Here is an 18,847-nt window from a genome sequence, read left to right on the forward strand (position 1 = left end):
GTGAGTGACTGAATGAATGAATGGCCAGACATAGGAGCTAACTGTGGGGGTCAGGGACAGTGCCTCCAGAGGCAGGGTGCCTGGGAAGTGTGTTTGTGCATGTGTGTGTGTGTGTGTGTGTGTGCGCGTGCACATGCACGCATGCATGCACAGAGGGTCAGGTCTGTGCTTTGAGATAGAGTTTGAAAGAAGAAAGAGAAGATAAGTTCACAGGGAGGGACCTTCCGGATGCAATATCTTCCACGTTTCCTTCTGAAGTTCAAGCCCAGTACTTCTGTTCACTGCCCTGTTCTTGTCCCCTTCCCTTTCTTGTTTTTTTTTTTTTTTTTTTTTTTTAAGATTTTATTTGTTCATGAGAGACACAGAGAGAGAGGCAGAGACACAGGCAGAGGGAGAAGCAGGCTCCACGCAGGGACCCTGATGTGGGACTTGATCCTGGGATTCTGGGATCACGCCCTGAGCCAAACTCAGACACTCAACTGCTGAGCCACCCAGGCATTCCACGAAGGGGTTCCCTTTCATTAAGATCTTTAATTGCTTTAACATGTGCCCACATCCACAATGCCACTGAGGCTCACCGCATCCCGATGAGGCAGCAGGCTCCCTCTGCTCTTGGGCCAGCAGCCCCTCCCCTGCCTACCCACTAAATTCATCTCCTGGCACTCTTTCCTTCCCCCACAGGGCGCCAGGGACCTCTTTCTTTCCATTCCTCAAATGGCCAAAACCTCTTTTCCACACTAGGCTCTTTGCATGGACTATTCCTTCAGCCAGGGTAACTCTTCCTCCCTCTCTTTGCCTTTTCTACTCCTAGGGTCCTTCCAGTCTCCATCTATATGTCGTGTCCATGGGGACACCATCCTGGCATCTCTTTGCCATCCATTTATATACCCCATCTGGCCTTTCTTCGGACACTCTGTCCTTTCCCCCTTGAGTGCTGATCTGAATTTTCAACCTCCAGAGTTACACCTCCAATGGCTGTCAGCGTGGAAGCTCCACGAGGGCAAGAACCACATTTGTTGTCCCAGAGCACTCTGCCCCATGTATTGCCTGGTGCTTGACTCATAACTGGCACTAATAAACATTCACTCAGCGAACGAATGATTGATTCCATGACCACCCAGCCAGTCAGTAGAGTGCTAGCCAAGAACCCAGACCCCTGTTACCCCATCTCCTGTTCCTTTCCATGACCTTGAGCATCTCCTCGATTTCGTCTCCCCAGATCCTCCGAACGGTGGTGGCTGAAGCAGAGAAAAGCACCAGGTGGCCCCAAGTCAAGTCCTGGTGTGACTTGATCCATCTCTGGGCAAGAGGCTTTTCTGCTTTAGCTTCAGCTTCATCATGTATAACATGGGAAATCAATTGTTGCCTCCCCCAGATAGACATGCGGGAAGTATGTGAAAGGTCTGAGTGCAGACAGAGCCATGAGAAATCCTGAAGAGATGGAAGACCATGCGTTTGTTACCGTTGCCATGGTCATTAGCATCAGAAGCAGCAGCCACACAGTGCTTGAACAGAGAGGTAGCAAAACAGTATGACTCAAAGCATTCACTTGGGGGACACAGAGTGGTGTTCAAATCCAGGCTCTATTGATCACAAGCCGTATATGCTGGAGCAAATGACCTCAGCTCCTCCTGAGCCTCAGTTTCCCCATTGGTGAAATGGGGTTAATAAAAGTGTCCCTTCTTAGGGTTCTGGTCACAAGTGAGAACTGGAAAACATTAGCTGTGCCTGACGTCCGTCTTTGGACCTGAGCGGCCAGCACAGCCATGCCAGACACAGAGCAGGCAGTTAGTAAATGTCCGCTGCAGGGCTGAGAGATGGGGCCAGCAGGAAAGGGCCTATAGGTGGTGGAGAGGAAGAAAGAGGTGATTGTATCTCTTCTCCCTTCTAGAGCCGGGGAAGCAAAGAGAGGCCGAGGGAAGGATCTGGGAGAAATTTAAGTGTCAAGGAGACTGTGGGAGGGGGCGGAGGCAGTGATGGGACTGTCTAGGGGTTTAGGGAGTCTAGGAAGGTTTAGGGAAATTATAGAACACAGGAACTGGGACTGGTTGGTTACCAGGGGAGGTGAGGGCCAGTTGTGGATGTGTCCCTAACCTGTGAGGATCATGCCATGAGACACAGCCTTTTTTCCCAGTAACTTTTTTTTTAAGACTTTATTTACTTTTTCATGAGAGACTCAGAGAGAAGCAGAGACATAGGCAGAGGGAGAAGCAGGCTCCCTGTGGGGAGCCTGATGTGGGACTCAGTCCCAGGACCCCAGGATCATGACCTGAGCCAGAGGCAGACGCTCAACCACTGAGCCACCCAGGTGCCCCTTCCCAGTGCTTCTTGATGTTCCCATTGGATTCAGAAAGCAAGAAGGCAGGAGTGATATGATCTTGTTCTCTCTCCCACCCCCTCATCCCTTTCTTGGACATTTATTAAGGAGGCTCTAAGCCCAGGCCCTGTGCTAGGTGCTGGGAATATCGAAAAGGCCGTGGGTCGAGTGTGTTGGGGGTGGGGTGGGGCGACATGGAAGCATAGAAATGTTTCTATGTCCTGCTCCCCCACCCAGTGCTTAGCATCGGGGAAGGAGGCTTCTGGGAAGGCCAGGTCAAAGGTCGCATTGGCTGGTTCCCCTCTGACTGCCTGGAAGAGGTGGCCAACCGGTCCCAGGAGGGAAAGCAAGGTAATGAGGACTCCTCAGTTGTCCCCGATCATCCTAGGGTTCTCCCTATGAGGGTGGGGTGCTGGGAGGTAGGTGGGACGACTTGGGCCAGGACCTCCAGGGGTGGGCTTGTTGTTTCCAGACCGAGGGTCCAAGGTCATCCCTTATTCCCCTGCAGAAAGCCGCAGTGACAAGGCAAAGAGACTCTTCCGGCATTATACCGTGGGCTCCTACGACAGCTTTGATGCCCCAAGGTAAATGTCCTTACACCCTTGGGTGCCCCTCACCCCAACCTCCCTTCATACTCCACCTTTAAATATTTCCACCACCTTGCAGCCTCCTTTCTCCTCCCTCTAAAGTTTGATCCAGACCACAAGCCCAGCCCCAAACCATCCTTGGCAGCCATTGTGATTGCCCAGTTTGGGGATAGCCTGAGACCAATGGGGTGGACAGATAAGGATGGAGATGTCTGGGGACCTGGGGAGCTTGTTTGTGTGGCTGGCTGGAGGCCTTTGTCTCCTTCATGTCCCCCATCTCTGTGCGGTCATGTGCAGCAGAAGTGTATGCATCCCATGCCTCACATAGGCGTGGGGAGAGGGGCAGACATAGCGGGGCCAAGAGGGGTGGGGGTGGAGAGTTGGGCTCACTGACACCTTTCCCCTCCCTGGCTGCTGGCTGACTTGCTTCAGAAGCTTGATGGATGGGATTGGCCCAGGGAGGTGAGAGGGGAGGGGAAGGGAGGGCACGGGGTCAGAAATGGGAAGAAAGGGGTGCCTGGGGATGTATGGACTTGTGTGTGCACAACCAGAGCTGGTTTCCCTGTGCGTGAACATCTTACATGGGTGAGCGTCCTCGTGCAGATTCTCTTGAGTGTGTCCTTGCCTCTGTCGTGTCTCTGTAGTGGCGCATGACATGTGTCTGTGTGCATGGGTAGTTAGGGTCCCCTAGACGTATAACCTGTGCATATATATGCCCATGACAGTGAGAGGGCCTGTCCTACTTTGTGTAGATGAGTGCATTTGTGGCTGTCACATATGGACACACAACTAAGGCTAATAGTGAGGCTGGCACGGCACATTTGTGTTTCCCTAAATCTGTGTGTCTGAGAATGAGGGCAAATGTTTCCAGGGATGTTAGTATGTCTGCTTACCTTGTATGGACAGGTGGGTTACTGCACATATGTCTCTTTCTATGCATGTCACTGTGTGTGCGTGTTGGCCCATAAAACCGTGTGCATGCATTTGCATCTGTCCGATTGATCTGGAATTCAGGACCTGGGGCACTGGAGGAGGGGAGGGCAGAGGAGGGGAGGGCTCCAGGGTTTGGGCTTCCAGAAGGGCAAGACTGTGGGGGAGGGATGATCATATAATTGGGTGTCTGAAGGATGACATCCGCTCCCACCACTCCCCCTATCCAGGGAAGGGTCTCCTTGTTTGTAGCATCCTTCCATTAAATGTGTCCAAACCTATGTGTCTGTGTTCTGGCCAGTGGGGATGGGTGGGGAGGGTTGAGGGAGGAGAACTAACAAGATGGGGAGAGAGGGTGGGGCTGGGGTGCCACCCTGCGCCCGGAGTGTCTGAGGCGCTTGACCATTGTGCGCGTTCACCTGGCACGTCTCTGGCTCTGGGCACCGGGTGAGTATCAAGGTTCCCCCCACCCCAAATCTCCCTATCAGCCTCTGCTTCTTGTCTCTGACAGTGTCTCTCTGGGTCTCTCCTTGGCCTTGGTCTGGGAACTGCTTGCTCTACCAGCTGGATAGGAGTGGTCCCTCTTGCCCTTAGTTTCTTCTTTCTCCTTCCTAGCTCCACCAACTTCATCCCCTCCCCTTACCCTTTCCTCCTTGTCCCGGCTGGCATGTGCTGCTCTGTGTGGTATGTCTGAGCCTCATCCCCTCCTGCCTCTCCACTGCTCTCCCTGACCCTGTATGGGGTGGCCTGACCTGTGTTGTGTGCCCTGCATCCCTGCTGGAGCTGTAAGGTCATGACCTGTGCCACCCTCTCTCCTCTCCCTGGGCGTCTATGCTCTCTCTTCTCTCCAGTGAGCCATGCTGTGTGTATGTCCCTCACCCGGGCTTCTTGGAGGGGTGTCTCTCACTGCTCTGGTGCCCAGTCTCAATGTTTCTAGCCTTCTTCCCTTCCTGTCCCTTCCAGATTGTGTTGGGGTGCATTATGTGTCGGTCTGCGAGGGGGGACTGTGCGTCCCCTCCTGGGGCCGTCTCTCACCGTGGTATCCCTGCCTGGGAAGTGCGGGACTCGGTTCGCGCGTCCCCGCACGCGGTCGCGAGGCATCTTGTATGGTGTTGTGCGTGTCTCTCTCTCCGCTCTCCCTCGCTCTGCACCTGCGCGGGAGGGCTCTGGAGGGGGGAGGGGGTTAAGGGGGGGCAGACCGGAAGTGCCTCCCCCTTCTCCTCCCCCCCCGCGCCTCGCCCCTCCCCCTTCTCCCGCCAAGGGGGCCCCGTGTTCCCCTCCCGGCCCCCTCCCCCCCGGCCCGGCCCCCTCCGCCACCCGGCGCAGGACGCCAAGGGGTTAAAGCCTCGCGCCCGCCGCCCGCCTCCGGAGCTGTCCGCGGTGCTGAAGCCGGCGCCGTCCGCGGTCCTCGCGCTCCCGCCGCGGCCCGACCCCGCGCCCCGCGCCCCCGCGTCCCCCGGCATGTGAGCCCCCGGCCCTGCTCTCCCTCCCGCGGGAGGGTGCGCGCCCCCTCCCCCTCCCCCTCCCGGCGCGGGTCAGCATGAGGCGGGGCCTGGGGGCCCGGACACGGGGGTTCGGCCGAGCGGGGACGGGGACGCGGCGGCGGCGGCGGCGGCGGGGGCGGCCGGCACCGGGACCGGGGCCGGGGCCGCGGCGGCAATGGCTTTGTCTGCGGTCGGTGGCGGCGGGGGTCTCGGAGGCGGCCCCGGTGGGGGCTCCCTGCCGCAGCCGCCCCCCGCGCTCTCCTCCAGCTGGCCGGCCCTGGGGCCCCGGCGGCGCAGCGTCTGGTACATCTACAGGTAACGGAGCGCGCCGCCCCTTTTCTCCGCGGCAGGCTGGGAGGCCCCGGCCCGCTGTGACGACCCTCCCCCCGCCGCTAATCCCCCAGCCTTGGGACTCCAGCTGCCCCCCACCCCAAGCCGCCCCCCCACCCCCTCTCCTCTCACCTTCCCTCGGTGATAAACCCTTTTGGACTTCTCAACCCTCCTCTCCCCCTCCGTCCCTGGGCCTCTCTCCCCAAGACCCCCCCAACACACAGGCACTCCTCAGCCCCCTTCCGGGCCCTTTCATGCCCCCCTCAGCTCTTCCTCCAAAACCTTTCCCCCAGTCAGACCCTCCAAACGGATCCCACTCTGGTATTTGGAATCCACTACCCCTCACCACCCCCACTCTGGAGCCCTCCCTGTGGGGAGCCACAGTGGCTCCCCCTCAGGCACCTCCATTCCAGGTTCCTCTGATCCCCATCTCCCCACACCCCTTTACAGAGTTAGCAAGTCCCCTCATTCATACCCCTCTCTCCCATTCACAGTCATCCCCCCCCATCACACACACATCCCACCCCCGGCCTCCCCTCCCCTCCTCTTTTTCCGCTGCGTGTCACTGTGCGACTGTGCATGTGTCAGTATGGCTGTGTGGATGTGCGTGCGTGTGTGACTGCCTGCAGCCGTGCGCGCACGCGTGTGTGCGCGCGCACGCGTGTGTGTGTGTATGTGTGTGTGAGAGAGAGAAATGGGGAGATGGTGGGCTCCCAGCCCCCTTCCCAAAGCTGTGTCCATCTGTGTGTCCCTGTTTGATGGTGTCTGTCTCTGTGTGTGACTTGGAGTGATAGAGACACTGTCCGAGGAGTGTGTGTGTGTGTGTGTGTGTGTGTGTGTGTGTGATGGAGTGGGTCTGTCCCAGGGACTGCGGCTGTGTTTCCCATTACCTATCCTCTCATGCCAGGCCTGTCCCCTCCCCCACAGCCATCCCCATTTCTAGTCCCTCCATGTGTCTCTGTCCCCATGTGCCCCTCTCCCTGCCTCCAGGGGGTCTGTGCCGGTGTGGGGCTTGTGTGCTGAGCCACTGGGCTGAGCTTCTGCATGGGGAGCTGCATCTGCTTGTGTGTGTCACTTCTTAGCATGGGAGGGGGCTGGCTGCCCTGCGAAGGGGCCTCTGTGCAGACCACGGAGAGACCCTGGGAGATGGGTACACGAGGAAGGGCTGAGTACCAGGGGGGTGCCTTGTACAGCAGCAAGCTCTGGCCTGTGGGATACTGGATGTGTGAGAGGCACCTTTGAGGCGGGGGGGTGGACACTGCTGCAGTCTCCATGTGTGGGATCTGGTGAACAAGAGCTGCCGCTGAGCTCCAGAGGCCATTCTGGGGTCACCAAGAGATGGCCTGGGGGAGAGCATTGTGTGTGCTCCTGCAGGGCAGGTAGTCAGCAGTATAAGCATGAATGGGGGTAGGGGTGGGGTTAGAGGGTCTAAGTAGGAGGGTGGCCGAGGAGAATGGAACAGGGGAGAGTAGGGGACACTGAAGTGAGTGCGTGCTGGAGCATAGAGGGTGCGTGGGGTGTTTGGAGAAATGGGGTGAGGAGGGAATGCAGAACTGTGAGGAGGATTTGGGGGTGGGGATTCAGGCAGCACAGGGAGAGCACAGAGAGGATGCAGGGAATATAAATGAAATGCAGCTGCAAGTACCAGGAGGCGGAAGGGTGTGTGAGGAAGTGAGTTGAGGATGCAGAAGTAAAGAGAGCCTTCCACAGATGAAAATACGAAAGAAACCTCAGGTACTGTAGGGGACACAGTGGGGTTGCATACAGAGACGTGAGAGGATGTGAGAGGGGTGAGAAGCCACAGAGGTCTGTGGAGGACACTTTGGGGAAGGGGATGGCAGGTGTGCAGGGTCAAAGCAGGAGGTGGACGGATGGCCCCATGGGATGCAATGAGGTCTAGCAGAAGTGAGAGCTAATGAGGGTGGTTTGGGACAACATGGAGCTTTCAGAACTGCGGCGGTGTGGAGTAGAGAGCAGAGCAGAGAGGTGAAGGATCACACACAGGAGCAGACGATGGAAAGCACAGAGTTCAGGGAAACTGTGGGCAGTTGGGAAGTTAGAGGACAATGTAGTGGGATGAGGAAAGCATCCCATGACCAGGGATTGGGCGATAAAGTCACAGGAGTGATGAGAGAAAAGAGCATGCATGGGATGGGATGCTTGAGAGGGAGGGACACAGGCGTTGTTGTGATGATCTGAGGGTGTTTGGACATTATTGGGGTGTCTGGGTTGCCTGTGAGGAATTCAGATCCCGGCTTTGACAGTCTTCTAAGCTAGTGGAATCTTGAGCATGTTACTTCTCCATGACTCAGTTACCCCTTCCACGGGTATTGTGAGAATATGTGAATAAATAAATGTTAAATGCATGGATTGCCATCCAGCCGTCAGCAATGGGTCAGTAAACGTCACTTATGTGCTGTTGGCATAGCCTGGGATAAATTTCAGGCACTGAAAGGGTGTATGCTCATGGCCAATTTGGGGCAAATGTAGATGTTCTTGAAGTATTTGGGTGCAGGGGAGTGGACAGCATCATAACTGCAGCCACCCAAGTATTTCTTCTGTGTTTCTGAAGAAGATTGCTCACTGTGTAACCTTAGGCAAGTTGCTTCTGTTTCCTCAGTTCTAAAGCGGAAATAGTACTTATGCCTACCTCAGAGGCTGGCTAGGAGAGAGAGAGTTACTTTCCTGTGAAGAGTTTCACACACTGCCTTGCACATAGCAAGTGCTTCTCCCAGGCCTGCAATGGATATGGGAGTAGCAAGGGTGTAAGGGCTCGGTGGAAGTTGTCAGGTGGGGACAAAGGTGGGTGTCACAGAGTGCATGGTCAGGAGCAGGCAGCTCTGACCTCTGAACCAATTTCTGTTGACCTTGGCCTTGGCCCCTTCCTCCTCTGTTCCCCTCCTTTCCCTTACCCCTCCAAAATCTGTCCTCTCTCCTATACCCCTTCCACCCAGCTACAAGGGGGGCCTAGCCTTGGCTTGAATATAAGATCAAGAAGACAGGGTGTGCTGTGGCGTGTTTTCAGAACCATGGTGAACTCTGAGCGAGAGCGGTTGCTAGGTGTGTCTGTGCGTATGCACGTGGGGTTGAGCGCACTAAGTTACAATAAGGGGGGACGAGGGCAGGGCTGGCATACTCACGCATGTGCAGAACACTGTCGCTGTGGTACAAACGTATGGATGTGACAGTGACAGTGGAAGTCGTGGGGGTCATGGGAGTACACAGGGGTGCTTGCGTGTGGGGGGAATGGTATCGAAATACAGTAGGAGCACAGTGGGTATTATTGGCGTGTTCTGGGATGTGTTCAGGGGGTGTGTTATGGGAATATACTGAGATCCAAGTGAGGGGGAGTTATTATTGGAGCATACTGGGATGTGTGGGGGTGTTGCTGAAATCTACTGGAGTATTCGTGGAGGGCTGTTTTGCCAAATCTGTGGGGGTAGGTAATTGAAGCGCGCCAGGAGCACGCGTGGCTATTATTGGAGTGTGTTGGGGCTGCTGGATATTATTGGAATATGCTAAGGGGTCTGCATGTGCACCGGACAGGTCTCAGATGTGACCACAGGATGCTCAGGGTGCAGCAGGGCATGCATTCTGGTGGATCAAGGGGATTCTTGGGGCTCCCCAGAGGAGCGGGGTTGGAGTCAGGGTATATACGTATTCCTGTTGTGTACTGGGGGTCCTGGAATGGAATGGATATATAATCTTGAGGTACACGGTGGTGATGTCAAGGGTTTGAGGCTGTTATCCAAGCAAGCCCAGGCAGGTGCTGAGATACATGGACTATATTTGAGTTTAATTGGACTTTCCTGGATATGTGAATACTGCCTAAATGTGCTGACAGGCTTTGATGGCCTAATGGTGGCTACTATCTGCATATTCATGGGTAGTTTGCACTTTACTAGAACCTATCCACTGCATGAGGGAGATACATTCAAGGCCTACCAAGGAATATGTAAGTCACTGCTGTTCACTAGAACTTTCTGCAGTGATGGAAATGTACTATATCTGCACTGTCCAGCATGGTAACCACTAGCCATGTGTGACTACTGGGCACTTTGAAATGTGGCTGTTGAGACTGAAGAACTGAATTTTTCTGTTTATTTTTTAATTAATTTGCATATAAATAATCACACACATCTACTGACCACCATCTTGCACAGTGCTGAGTAAGCGATGCTACAGTATGCTTGGGTACCTGGGGAGGTGTTACCATAGTATATATATAGTCAAGGAGTTGGGAGAGCTATCCTCGAAGCACGTGTGTCCTGTTAACTTACTAACTTGGCCAAAGCCATCGAAAGAGTCCCATCAAGCACGCACTACTATGTGCCCAGCACTGTGCTGAATACTAGAAGTACTGAACTCCCACAGTGACCTCGTCTGGTAGGGCCTGTTATTATCTCACATTATAGATGAGGAAATTGAGGCCCAAAAGGTTAAAGCCTTGGGCTCAAGGTCACAGATAAGGACGTGGCTAAAAGAGGCTCAAACCAGACTGTCTGGTGACCTGGCAGCTTATCTCCCCATCCCTTGTGCTGTGCCGGCACACAGTGGGTTTGGGAACTGCTTGCTGAATGGATGGATGAATGAGGAAAGATTGAGTGGGAGAGCAAGCACTCCAGGCTCTGAGGGGGAGGCCTGTAAGGGCTGCTGCGAGCAAACACACACAGAATGGGCGAGAAAGATCCTAGGAGGTGGGAATGGTTCTGAGGCAGGGGCTCAGGGCACTGGGTTGCTGGTAGAGCTCCGACTCCATGTCTCATCATCTCTTCTTCACCCCCTCAATCCCCCCCACCCCCTTGCCAGCGATTACATCATTAAGGAGAAGACAGTCTTGCTGCAGAAGAAGGACAGTGAGGGGTTTGGGTTCGTGCTCCGGGGGGCCAAGGGTGAGTGCCGGCCGGGGAGGAGATGGGAAAGGGCTCTCTGATCCAGGGGGATGGACAGGGGAAGGGACCCCAACCCACCCCCCACTCCATCCCGGGGTGCTGGTCCCTCAGCTACGGTGAGGCCTCTGTGACTTGGGTCTGAGCCCCATCCCCTGCTCGGCCTCTCCACCCCCTCCCCTCCGACCCCGCCGGCTCCTCCCCATCTGCAGCGCAGACCCCCATCGAGGAGTTCACCCCCACTCCAGCCTTCCCAGCGCTGCAGTATCTGGAGTCTGTGGACGAGGGTGGCGTAGCATGGCGAGCTGGACTGCGGATGGGAGACTTCCTCATCGAGGTGAGTCCTGGCCCCCAGCCCCAGGGGCCTTTCCAACTGCCAGCGTCCAGCACACCTTCCATAGGTATTGCTCTCAACCTGGTTCCCTGGTGACAAAAATCCCCAGGCCCCTCCTGATCCACACCAGATCTGGCTGCCCAAATCCAGATTCTCTTTCAGCACCAGGCCTCCCAGCCCCACAGCCCACCCCCTAGCCAGCCCCTGCTTTCTTCAATGATTCCTTCCAGAAGGCTTCTCTGAAGCATGGAAAGAAAACGGAGCTGTTCCGCAGCATACATACACACACACACACACACATAATGGAGGGAAGGACAAGGAGGGAGAGAGAAGGGAATAGGGTGATCCCAGCCCTTTCTAACCCTCGGGCCAGGAAAGTTACCAGAAAAAGTGGGGCCTTGCAGGGAGAGGGGGTGGTGGGGAGGGCTGGCTGGAGGGAGGAGTGGCCAACAGTGCTACAAACAGGGCAAGGCAGGAGGCCACTCTGTTGGGGACTCTGAAGCCGAAAGCATCCCTCCCCTCACCTACTCTTTGTGGGGTGGGGTTATCTGTGCCACAGGTGAATGGGCAGAATGTGGTGAAGGTTGGCCACCGACAGGTGGTGAACATGATCCGCCAAGGGGGCAACACGCTGATGGTCAAGGTGGTGATGGTCACCAGGCACCCGGACATGGATGAGGTCCATAAGAAAGGTGCTTCTCCACTCCTTTGTTAGCCAGAGCTGGGCACCCCATTGCCACCAGACTAAGACCCTCCAAAGCCCTAATGGCTTAATGGTCTCCACCACTGTCCTTCCCTTCCCCAAGGCTGCTTGTTCATGGCCCTTCTGGGGAGAAACTGAGGCAGGGAGGGCTCAGCATGCTGGTGGCAGCTATTCTCTGATGTCTGGGAGCGCTGCTGTAGTGGTGGGGAGGGCAGTGGCGTTCATGGGCCTCCTCTTGGTGGTACTGTTGCCTGACCTCTGCCATCACCTTTGCAGCACCCCAGCAAGCTAAGCGGCTTCCACCCCCAGCCATCTCTCTGCGTTCCAAGTCCATGACCTCAGAGCTGGAAGAAATGGGTGAGTCTGCCCGGCTGTTGGGCCCAGGATCTGGAGAGGGAGATGGGCAGATGGGGCCTGAACCAGACCTCCAGTTCATTAGTGTTGTTAGTGACCAGGGGTCCTGTCCTCATCCTGTCCCCTAGTCCATGGGTCAGACTCTCTCTGGCCTGAGTGTGTGTCGCTGGGAAGGGGCGTCTGAGAGTCGACTTTCCTCTGTCCTCTTACATCTGTTTCTCTGTCGAGTCTCTCTCTGGGTCTTTCACGTCCCTCCTTAGGGGTCCTTGTTTCCTTTCTGGCTTCTCTCCACCTGCCCACCTCACCCCATCCCCATTCTCTATTTCTTCCTCCAGCAGCCCCCCCCCCACTAGCTGGAAAGGAAGGCCAGCCCCTCCCCAGACAGGGCCGAGAGGACCCGGGGGGGTCCCGTATCCCCTGACAGGGGGCAGATCCGGGCAGCTGACCACCCCTACCCCAAGGGAGGAGGGTGTTCCAGATAGGGGGCCCCTCTCCTCCCCCTGAAGTCCTAACTCTTGGCTCCTCTACTGCCTCTCCCCCGGGCTAGTCTCCCCCTGGAAGAAGAAGAGTGGTGAGTGGGCACAGGACTGGCGGGGGGGCCCCCCCACGTCCCCATCCCGCCGGCGGACTCGTCCCTCCCCGCCCCGGGCCCTTCACTGCCCCACTTGCGCTTGCGCACGCCCGCCGGCTGCTCCCGCTGGCCACGCCCACTGGCCGAGCCCGCTCCGCTCCGCCCCCTGAGGGCCCCCCACTTCATCCGCATCCTTTGCCCACAGAGTACGAGCAGCAGCCTGCGCCGGTGCCCAGCATGGAGAAAAAGCGGACCGTGTATCAGATGGCTCTCAGTAAGATGGCTCAGCCCTGCTCCCCGGGCTGCCCAGGAACCCTGACCCCACGCCCCCTGCGGTGCCACAGCCTCTCCGACCCTCTTACTGCCTGCGCACCCTTGTGCCACCTCCGAGCTGATCACTTCATACCCCAATCTTGCTCTCGCCATCCATTATGAGCTCCCACCTCTGCCCTCAGCCTCTCCCCCCCTTCCTTCTGGCTGCCCTCTACCTTCCCTCCTCTGACGATTTGCTGCCTTCATCCCTTCCCACTGCTGGGTCCTCACCCCTTCCTGCCGCTGGGTCCTGTCTTCTGGGCTGGAGTTTGTGTCTCCATCAGGGCCTTCGGTCCATGGGGATGGAGGCAGGGGTGCCCTTTTCTGGTTCATACAACGTATTGTATGGGCTCCTGGCAACTGTTTCTGCCTGAGGTCAACGCAAGCTTCATTTCACTGCTTCTTCCACCTGCCCTTAGACAAACTGGATGAAATTTTGGCGGCAGCTCAACAGACCATCAGTGCAAGCGAGAGTCCTGGACCTGGTGGCCTCGCATCGCTGGGCAAACACCGGCCCAAAGGCTTCTTTGCCACCGAGGTAGGCAGTCTGCACCAGGGGAATGGGAGCGTAGTGGAGAGGAGGAGGCTTGCGGGGTGCACACACCAACCTGGAACCTCTATCTTCCTCCTTGCAAATCCTTCCTGACCTCCCTGTGTTGAATGTCAACCCTGGAGGGGCACCACACTTCCTGGGGCCCCTCATTCCTCCCCACTCTGGGGGCCTCCTTTCCTCTCTGCCCATCCTCTTCCTTATTCTCCTCCTAAGTTTTGTCTCTTGTTTTCTCACTCCCTGCTTCACCCTCTTGCCCATCTTTGTCCCACCTCAAAAGTCTCAGGGAAGGCAGAATGATGTCACAACTGGCCATCCCCAGCATGGGCCTGGCACATGAAAATAGGTGCTCAAAAAGTGGGAGTTATTAAAATAATCTTTATTATCACTGTCTCCACTCTGCCCACTTTTCCCTGGGACAGAGGCTGACCTGTAGTGGGTGTTGATCATATTTTGGGCACTATATTTTACATAGATTGTCTCATTCACTCCTGGGATCATCGTGTGAGGTCCACATGGTTGTTTTTTTTTTTTTTTTTAAGATTTTATTTATTTATTTATTCATGAAAGACAGACAGAGAGAGAGAGAGAGAGAGAGGCAGAGACACAGGCAGAGGGAGAAGAGGCTCCATGCAGGGAGCCCGATGTGGGACTCGATCCCAGGACTCCCTGAGCTGGAAGGCAGATGCTCAACTGCTGAGCCACCCAGGGATCCCACACACAGTTATTAACCCACTTACAGAGGGAAAACTGAGGCTCAGAGAGGTAGCCAGTGTTTCAATCCAGGCAAGTTAGGCAACTGGATCCATGGCCCTGGCTCTTGTGGTGGGCCTGTTGGTCTTCCCTAGCTGGCCTGTCACTGGGCTGTGCCCCTTCATGGGAACACAGCCACCACCAGCCATACTAGTGCCTCCTCCCACCCTCCAGCCTCTCCTCCGGAAGGTCGGAAGGTGGGAAGGTCACACACCTCCCTGCTTCTGTCTTAGCACTTGCTGCTTCTCTGCTCAGGCCCTGCCCTCTGACCCTCCCCTCTGAACACTTCTTCCCACAGGTCACACCCACCACCCAGTGGCCAATGGTCTATTTACTCTAAAACTGGATTCTTGGGCAGTCCCGGTGGCGCAGAGGTTTAGCGCCACCTGCAGCCCAGGGTGTGATCCTGGAGACCTGGATCTAGTCCCAGGTCAGGCTCCCTGCATGGAGCCTGCTTCTCCCTCTGCCTGTGTCTCTGCCTCTCTCTCTCTCTCTCTCTCTCTCTCTCTGTCTCTATGAATAAATAAATAAATCTTTAAAAAAATAAAATAAAATAAAACTGGATTCTTTGGCCTTTGAGGGACCATGGATCCCCTTGGCAGTCTGGTATAGTCCTCCAAATAATGGTTACAAGCCTAAATAAATTACATAAGAAAACAAAAGAAGCCAATGACACTGATAATACAGTTGTCAAAAAAATTTCTTTAAGATTTTATTTATTTATTCATGAGAGACACACAGAGAGAGGCAAAGACATGGGTAGAAGGAGAAGCTGGTTTACCTCAGGGAGCCAGATGTGAGACTGGATCTGAAGACTGCTAGATCATGACCTGAGCCAAAGGCAGACGCTCAACCACTCAGGCACCCAAGTGCCCCTGTCCTGAGTTTCTCAAGGAATTTGAAATCTCTGAGGCTGTCAGGATCTTCTTCTGTGCTCACCTCCCCCAAAGGCCAGTGTAGACTCAGAAGTGCACGGGCAGTCGAGCCAGGCAAACCTGCCTTCAAATTCTGACTTCCTCTAGCTTTCTATGTTACTTGAGCCATACTACTTAATTTCTCTGCATCTCAGTTTCCTGCTCTGTACAATGGGGCTGAAGCCAATCTTGCTGGTCCTTAAGAGGATTGAATGAGATCAACTCCTAGCACAGCAGGCTTTCAACAGATGGCGAGGCCTCTTAGGCCATAAAACAAACTAGAGACCCCACAGCACTTACCAGTGAGGCTTACATGTGCCCCAGAGACCCTGCAACAGCACATCATGCACAGAGTCTCCAAAATAGATGGGGCAAATCCTTGTTTTCATTTATTCAACAAATGCATGGAGTAGCCACCCAGTGTCAGGCAGCCAGCATGCCAGCCCCTCCCTGTGTGAACCGTGGTTACAGGCCAGGCAGGATCCCTGCCATCACACAATTCACCATCTGAGCTCCAAGAACACCCCTAGTTGGGCCCAGACGCAGGCCAGTTATAACATCAGCTGCCCATGTGCCCCTCCCTCCTAGAAATGAAACTCGTAAGCATTCACCTGAGTTCTTGAATGGCATCTCCCTTCCCTCCGGGTCATAAAGGCCACTGGTCCTTTTCCCTATAGGATCTTGCTTTTTCTTCTCCCTTCTAGGGTCTGTCCCGGCCTTCCCAAAGCTTTGTCCCTTGAGTTGGGGGCTTTCTTCACTCTCATCTTCCCACCAGCCATCCTGACTTCTCACACTCTAAGTCAACACAGGGACCCCTTCCTGCTGCTTATGTGTCTCCATGGCTCTCTCTGTGTGTGCTCTTGTTCTCTTCTGTTTCTCATCTCCCGTCTGCTCCAGTTTCTCTGCCCTCCTCACTGCCTCACTTGGAGCCCTCTGTACGAAACCAGAGTGGGTAACCAGGAAGCGTGGGGGACCTCCGTATTGCCCTGAGGCCTCTTTTATCAGACCTGAGCAACAGTGAATCAGAATAACATATTGTACAAGATGCTACTGTTTGGAAACTTAAGAATTGGGAAATTTCAACCTCCTGTAAAGATACACCTCTGCACAAAACCTAAGGTGGGGACATGTGACGGACCTGCCTATGCCAACAGTGGGGGTGCAGAACCCAGGCAGATCCGCTATAGGTCAAGGTGCCTCTTGGGCTGTCTCTTCCCAGGGTTCTGCTGTCCATCCATCTGTCCTCCCCTCTGTGTGGCTTTGGCTGCCTGAACTCCTATCTCTGTTACCTGGCCACTGACCCCAAACAGTACCCTACCCACCCCCCATCCCCTCCACTCCCCCTCATCCTGCCTTATCCTCCCTTCTGCTCAGTCCGTCTGGGTGCCAGTCTCAGCCTTTCTCTGGGCTCAGTTTTTCCCTCTGATTATTTTGACCATACTCTGTAGATGGCATTGTCTGTCTCTTTCCCTTCTATTTGCATGCCTGGCCTTCCTGGGACAGCTCTGGCCGGCTCCACTCCAGGGCCTCTCAGGACTGCTTCTCTTCCTGCTTTGTTGGGGCCCTCTTTCTTCCCATCGCTGTCTCATTTCCCCTCCTGTCTCTCCTGCTCTAAACCCCCATCTCTGTGTCTTTCTCCCCATCTCTCTGCTTTCTCTATGTCTCTCCGGCCGGCCATCTCCCCCTACGGTCTCCCCCTCCGCTCGTTCCTCCCCTCCCTGCCTCACCCCTTTCGGGGGCTGTCTCCCCTGGCACACACTATTCAGCCCATCTTCAGCCTCCAGCCCGTGCACCCCACCAGGGCACACCCTTTGCCCTTGAGGCCCCAGACCCAACCGCCCGGGACAGCGGGAGGAGGGAGGAGGCACGGGAGGAGGGAGGGCCCTCTGGCTGACTCGCGGGGGAGGAGTCCGCCCGCAGCCGGTGACGTCACGCGCACTCTGATTGGTTGCCCCCTCTGCGCGGGAGAGGACGCTCCCGGCTCGTAGATGGAGGTCAGCGTGTCCCACCTTGAGTCTTTGTGCCCCTCAGGGGGGCAGCCCGACACCTCCTCAGACGCGATTATGGCTTCTCCATCAGTCTGACACTTCCTCTGCCACTCTGACCTCTTTTATGTCAAGCTAACCCATTTGATCCCTCCTCTTCCACTTAGAAGTGTCTTCTTCTGTCCCTGTGCCAATCTGACGCCTCTCCCTTCACTCTGCACCCTCTTCAGCCAGAGGCACCCCTCCCCTGCCCTTCGGCCCCTCCCTTGTCATTCTGAGCCCCCTCCTGTCTCTCGGCTCCTTTCCCCATCACTCTGCCCCCCTCCCACCTCTCCCCACTCCCATGCCTCTACCGGATGCTTCCCTCACCTTCCTTCCCACCTCCCTGTTACTCCTGGCTTGCCCTCCCCAGCCTGGACTCCGTAGCCTGCAGTGTCCTCTGCAGCCTGCTTCTCCCCTCAGGGGTCCCTGCATCCTTTCTGACAGGGTACTCCCCACAGCTTGTCAGGGTGTCCTTCCTTCTGCACGTATTTACTGAGCACCTGTTATGCACTGGACCTGCTGCTTGGCTCTAGGGGTGTAAGAGTGAACCAATCAAAGCCACTTGTATTAGAGACTTTACATGTGGAGGTGGGGGTTGGACTTTACAGAATTGGGTTCTGCCCTATGTAAGAGAAATCTCCAAATAACAATGGCTTCGACAAGATAAGTCTCCTATCTCTATTGTGTTAACAAAGTCTGGAGCAGGGTGTCCCAGGCAGGTATGGCAGCCACCATGGTCATGAAGACCCAGGATCCTTCTCACTTTCTACTCCACCATCCTAGTCTTCTTTCCAACCATAATTGTCCAAGATGGTGGGAGCTCTAGCTGTTCCACCAGTATTTCAGGCAGCAGAAACAAGGACGACTGGAAAGGCAGAAAGGCAAAGGAGGGCACATTGTTGCTTCGTGGGTTACCTCTGAGATTTCCCCAAAGTAACACACACCACTTACACTTATGCATCCCAGCAGGCCTTAGTTCCATGGCCATACTCAGCTGCAAGGGAGCCTGGGAAGTGTAGTCCCAATAGGTGCCACACAAAGTTGGGGTTTTCTTACCAAGGAAGAAGAGTGGAATGGGAACTGGGTGAGCTCTGTGCCCAGGGAGACAGACAATGAACAAGCAAATAATTTTAATAACTCTACACTGGGTTAGGTGGAAGGTGTTACGATGCAGAGTAACAGAAGGAAGCCTTTTCAAGGAGGAGATATCTGAAAATGACAGATTCCACCCATTATCACTCTTCTTCCACCTATATGACCTCATTTCCTGCCACCCGGCGCCCCGCTCACCCACTCCAGACACATCAGTCTCCTGACATTGGCACACCAGACTCATTCCTACCTCAGGATATTTACACTTGCTGTTCCCTCTTCCTAGAATACTCTTCCCCTGGATATATGCATGACTCCCTTCTTCCCGAGTTTGCTCTAATTATATCTTCACAAAAAGGCCTTCCTTCTGGACTAAATTATAGTCCCACTCTCCTCCATCTCTTACCTCCACCTGACCCCGTTAGGTTACTAATTTATTTTGTCTGCCCTCTGTGTAAGCAGAGACTTTCGTCTATTTTTTTTTTTTTTTTATGGCTGCATCTGCAGCACCTAGAACAGTCTCTGGCATGGATCAGGTGCTCAGTAAATATCTGTGGAATGAATGAATGAATGAGTGAATGAATGAAACAAACACAGAGATAGACAGTCTCAATCCAAGGAGGTGAGTACATGGAGGGGTTAGTACAGGCACACCCTGTGAAGGTCTGGAATAGTGCTGCCCTGTCCAATAGGGCTTCCT

The 18,847-nt window shown here is 55.2% G+C and overlaps 1 protein-coding gene across 4 annotated transcripts in view; it reads left to right on the forward strand.

Moving 5' to 3' along the window:
• The window catches only part of SHANK1 (SH3 and multiple ankyrin repeat domains 1), a 44,085-nt gene that overhangs the window by 15,375 nt on the left and 9,863 nt on the right, over positions 1-18,847 (forward strand). For 2 of the 4 annotated variants that reach the window (XM_038528065.1, XM_038528066.1), the window contains exons 13-22: positions 2,555-2,668; positions 2,826-2,901; positions 3,337-3,366; positions 10,458-10,540; positions 10,750-10,874; positions 11,431-11,563; positions 11,851-11,931; positions 12,476-12,499; positions 12,705-12,773; positions 13,231-13,349. In XM_038528065.1, the coding sequence (XP_038383993.1) occupies positions 2,555-2,668; positions 2,826-2,901; positions 3,337-3,366; positions 10,458-10,540; positions 10,750-10,874; positions 11,431-11,563; positions 11,851-11,931; positions 12,476-12,499; positions 12,705-12,773; positions 13,231-13,349 (854 nt within the window). The remainder of the gene's footprint in view (positions 1-2,554; positions 2,669-2,825; positions 2,902-3,336; positions 3,367-10,457; positions 10,541-10,749; positions 10,875-11,430; positions 11,564-11,850; positions 11,932-12,475; positions 12,500-12,704; positions 12,774-13,230; positions 13,350-18,847) is intronic. The other 2 variants (XM_038528068.1, XM_038528067.1) reach the window with 2 other exon arrangements.

Source organism: Canis lupus, chromosome 1 (genome assembly GCF_011100685.1).
Source record: "Canis lupus familiaris isolate Mischka breed German Shepherd chromosome 1, alternate assembly UU_Cfam_GSD_1.0, whole genome shotgun sequence".
In the NCBI taxonomy this organism is placed as follows: domain Eukaryota; kingdom Metazoa; phylum Chordata; class Mammalia; order Carnivora; family Canidae; genus Canis; species Canis lupus.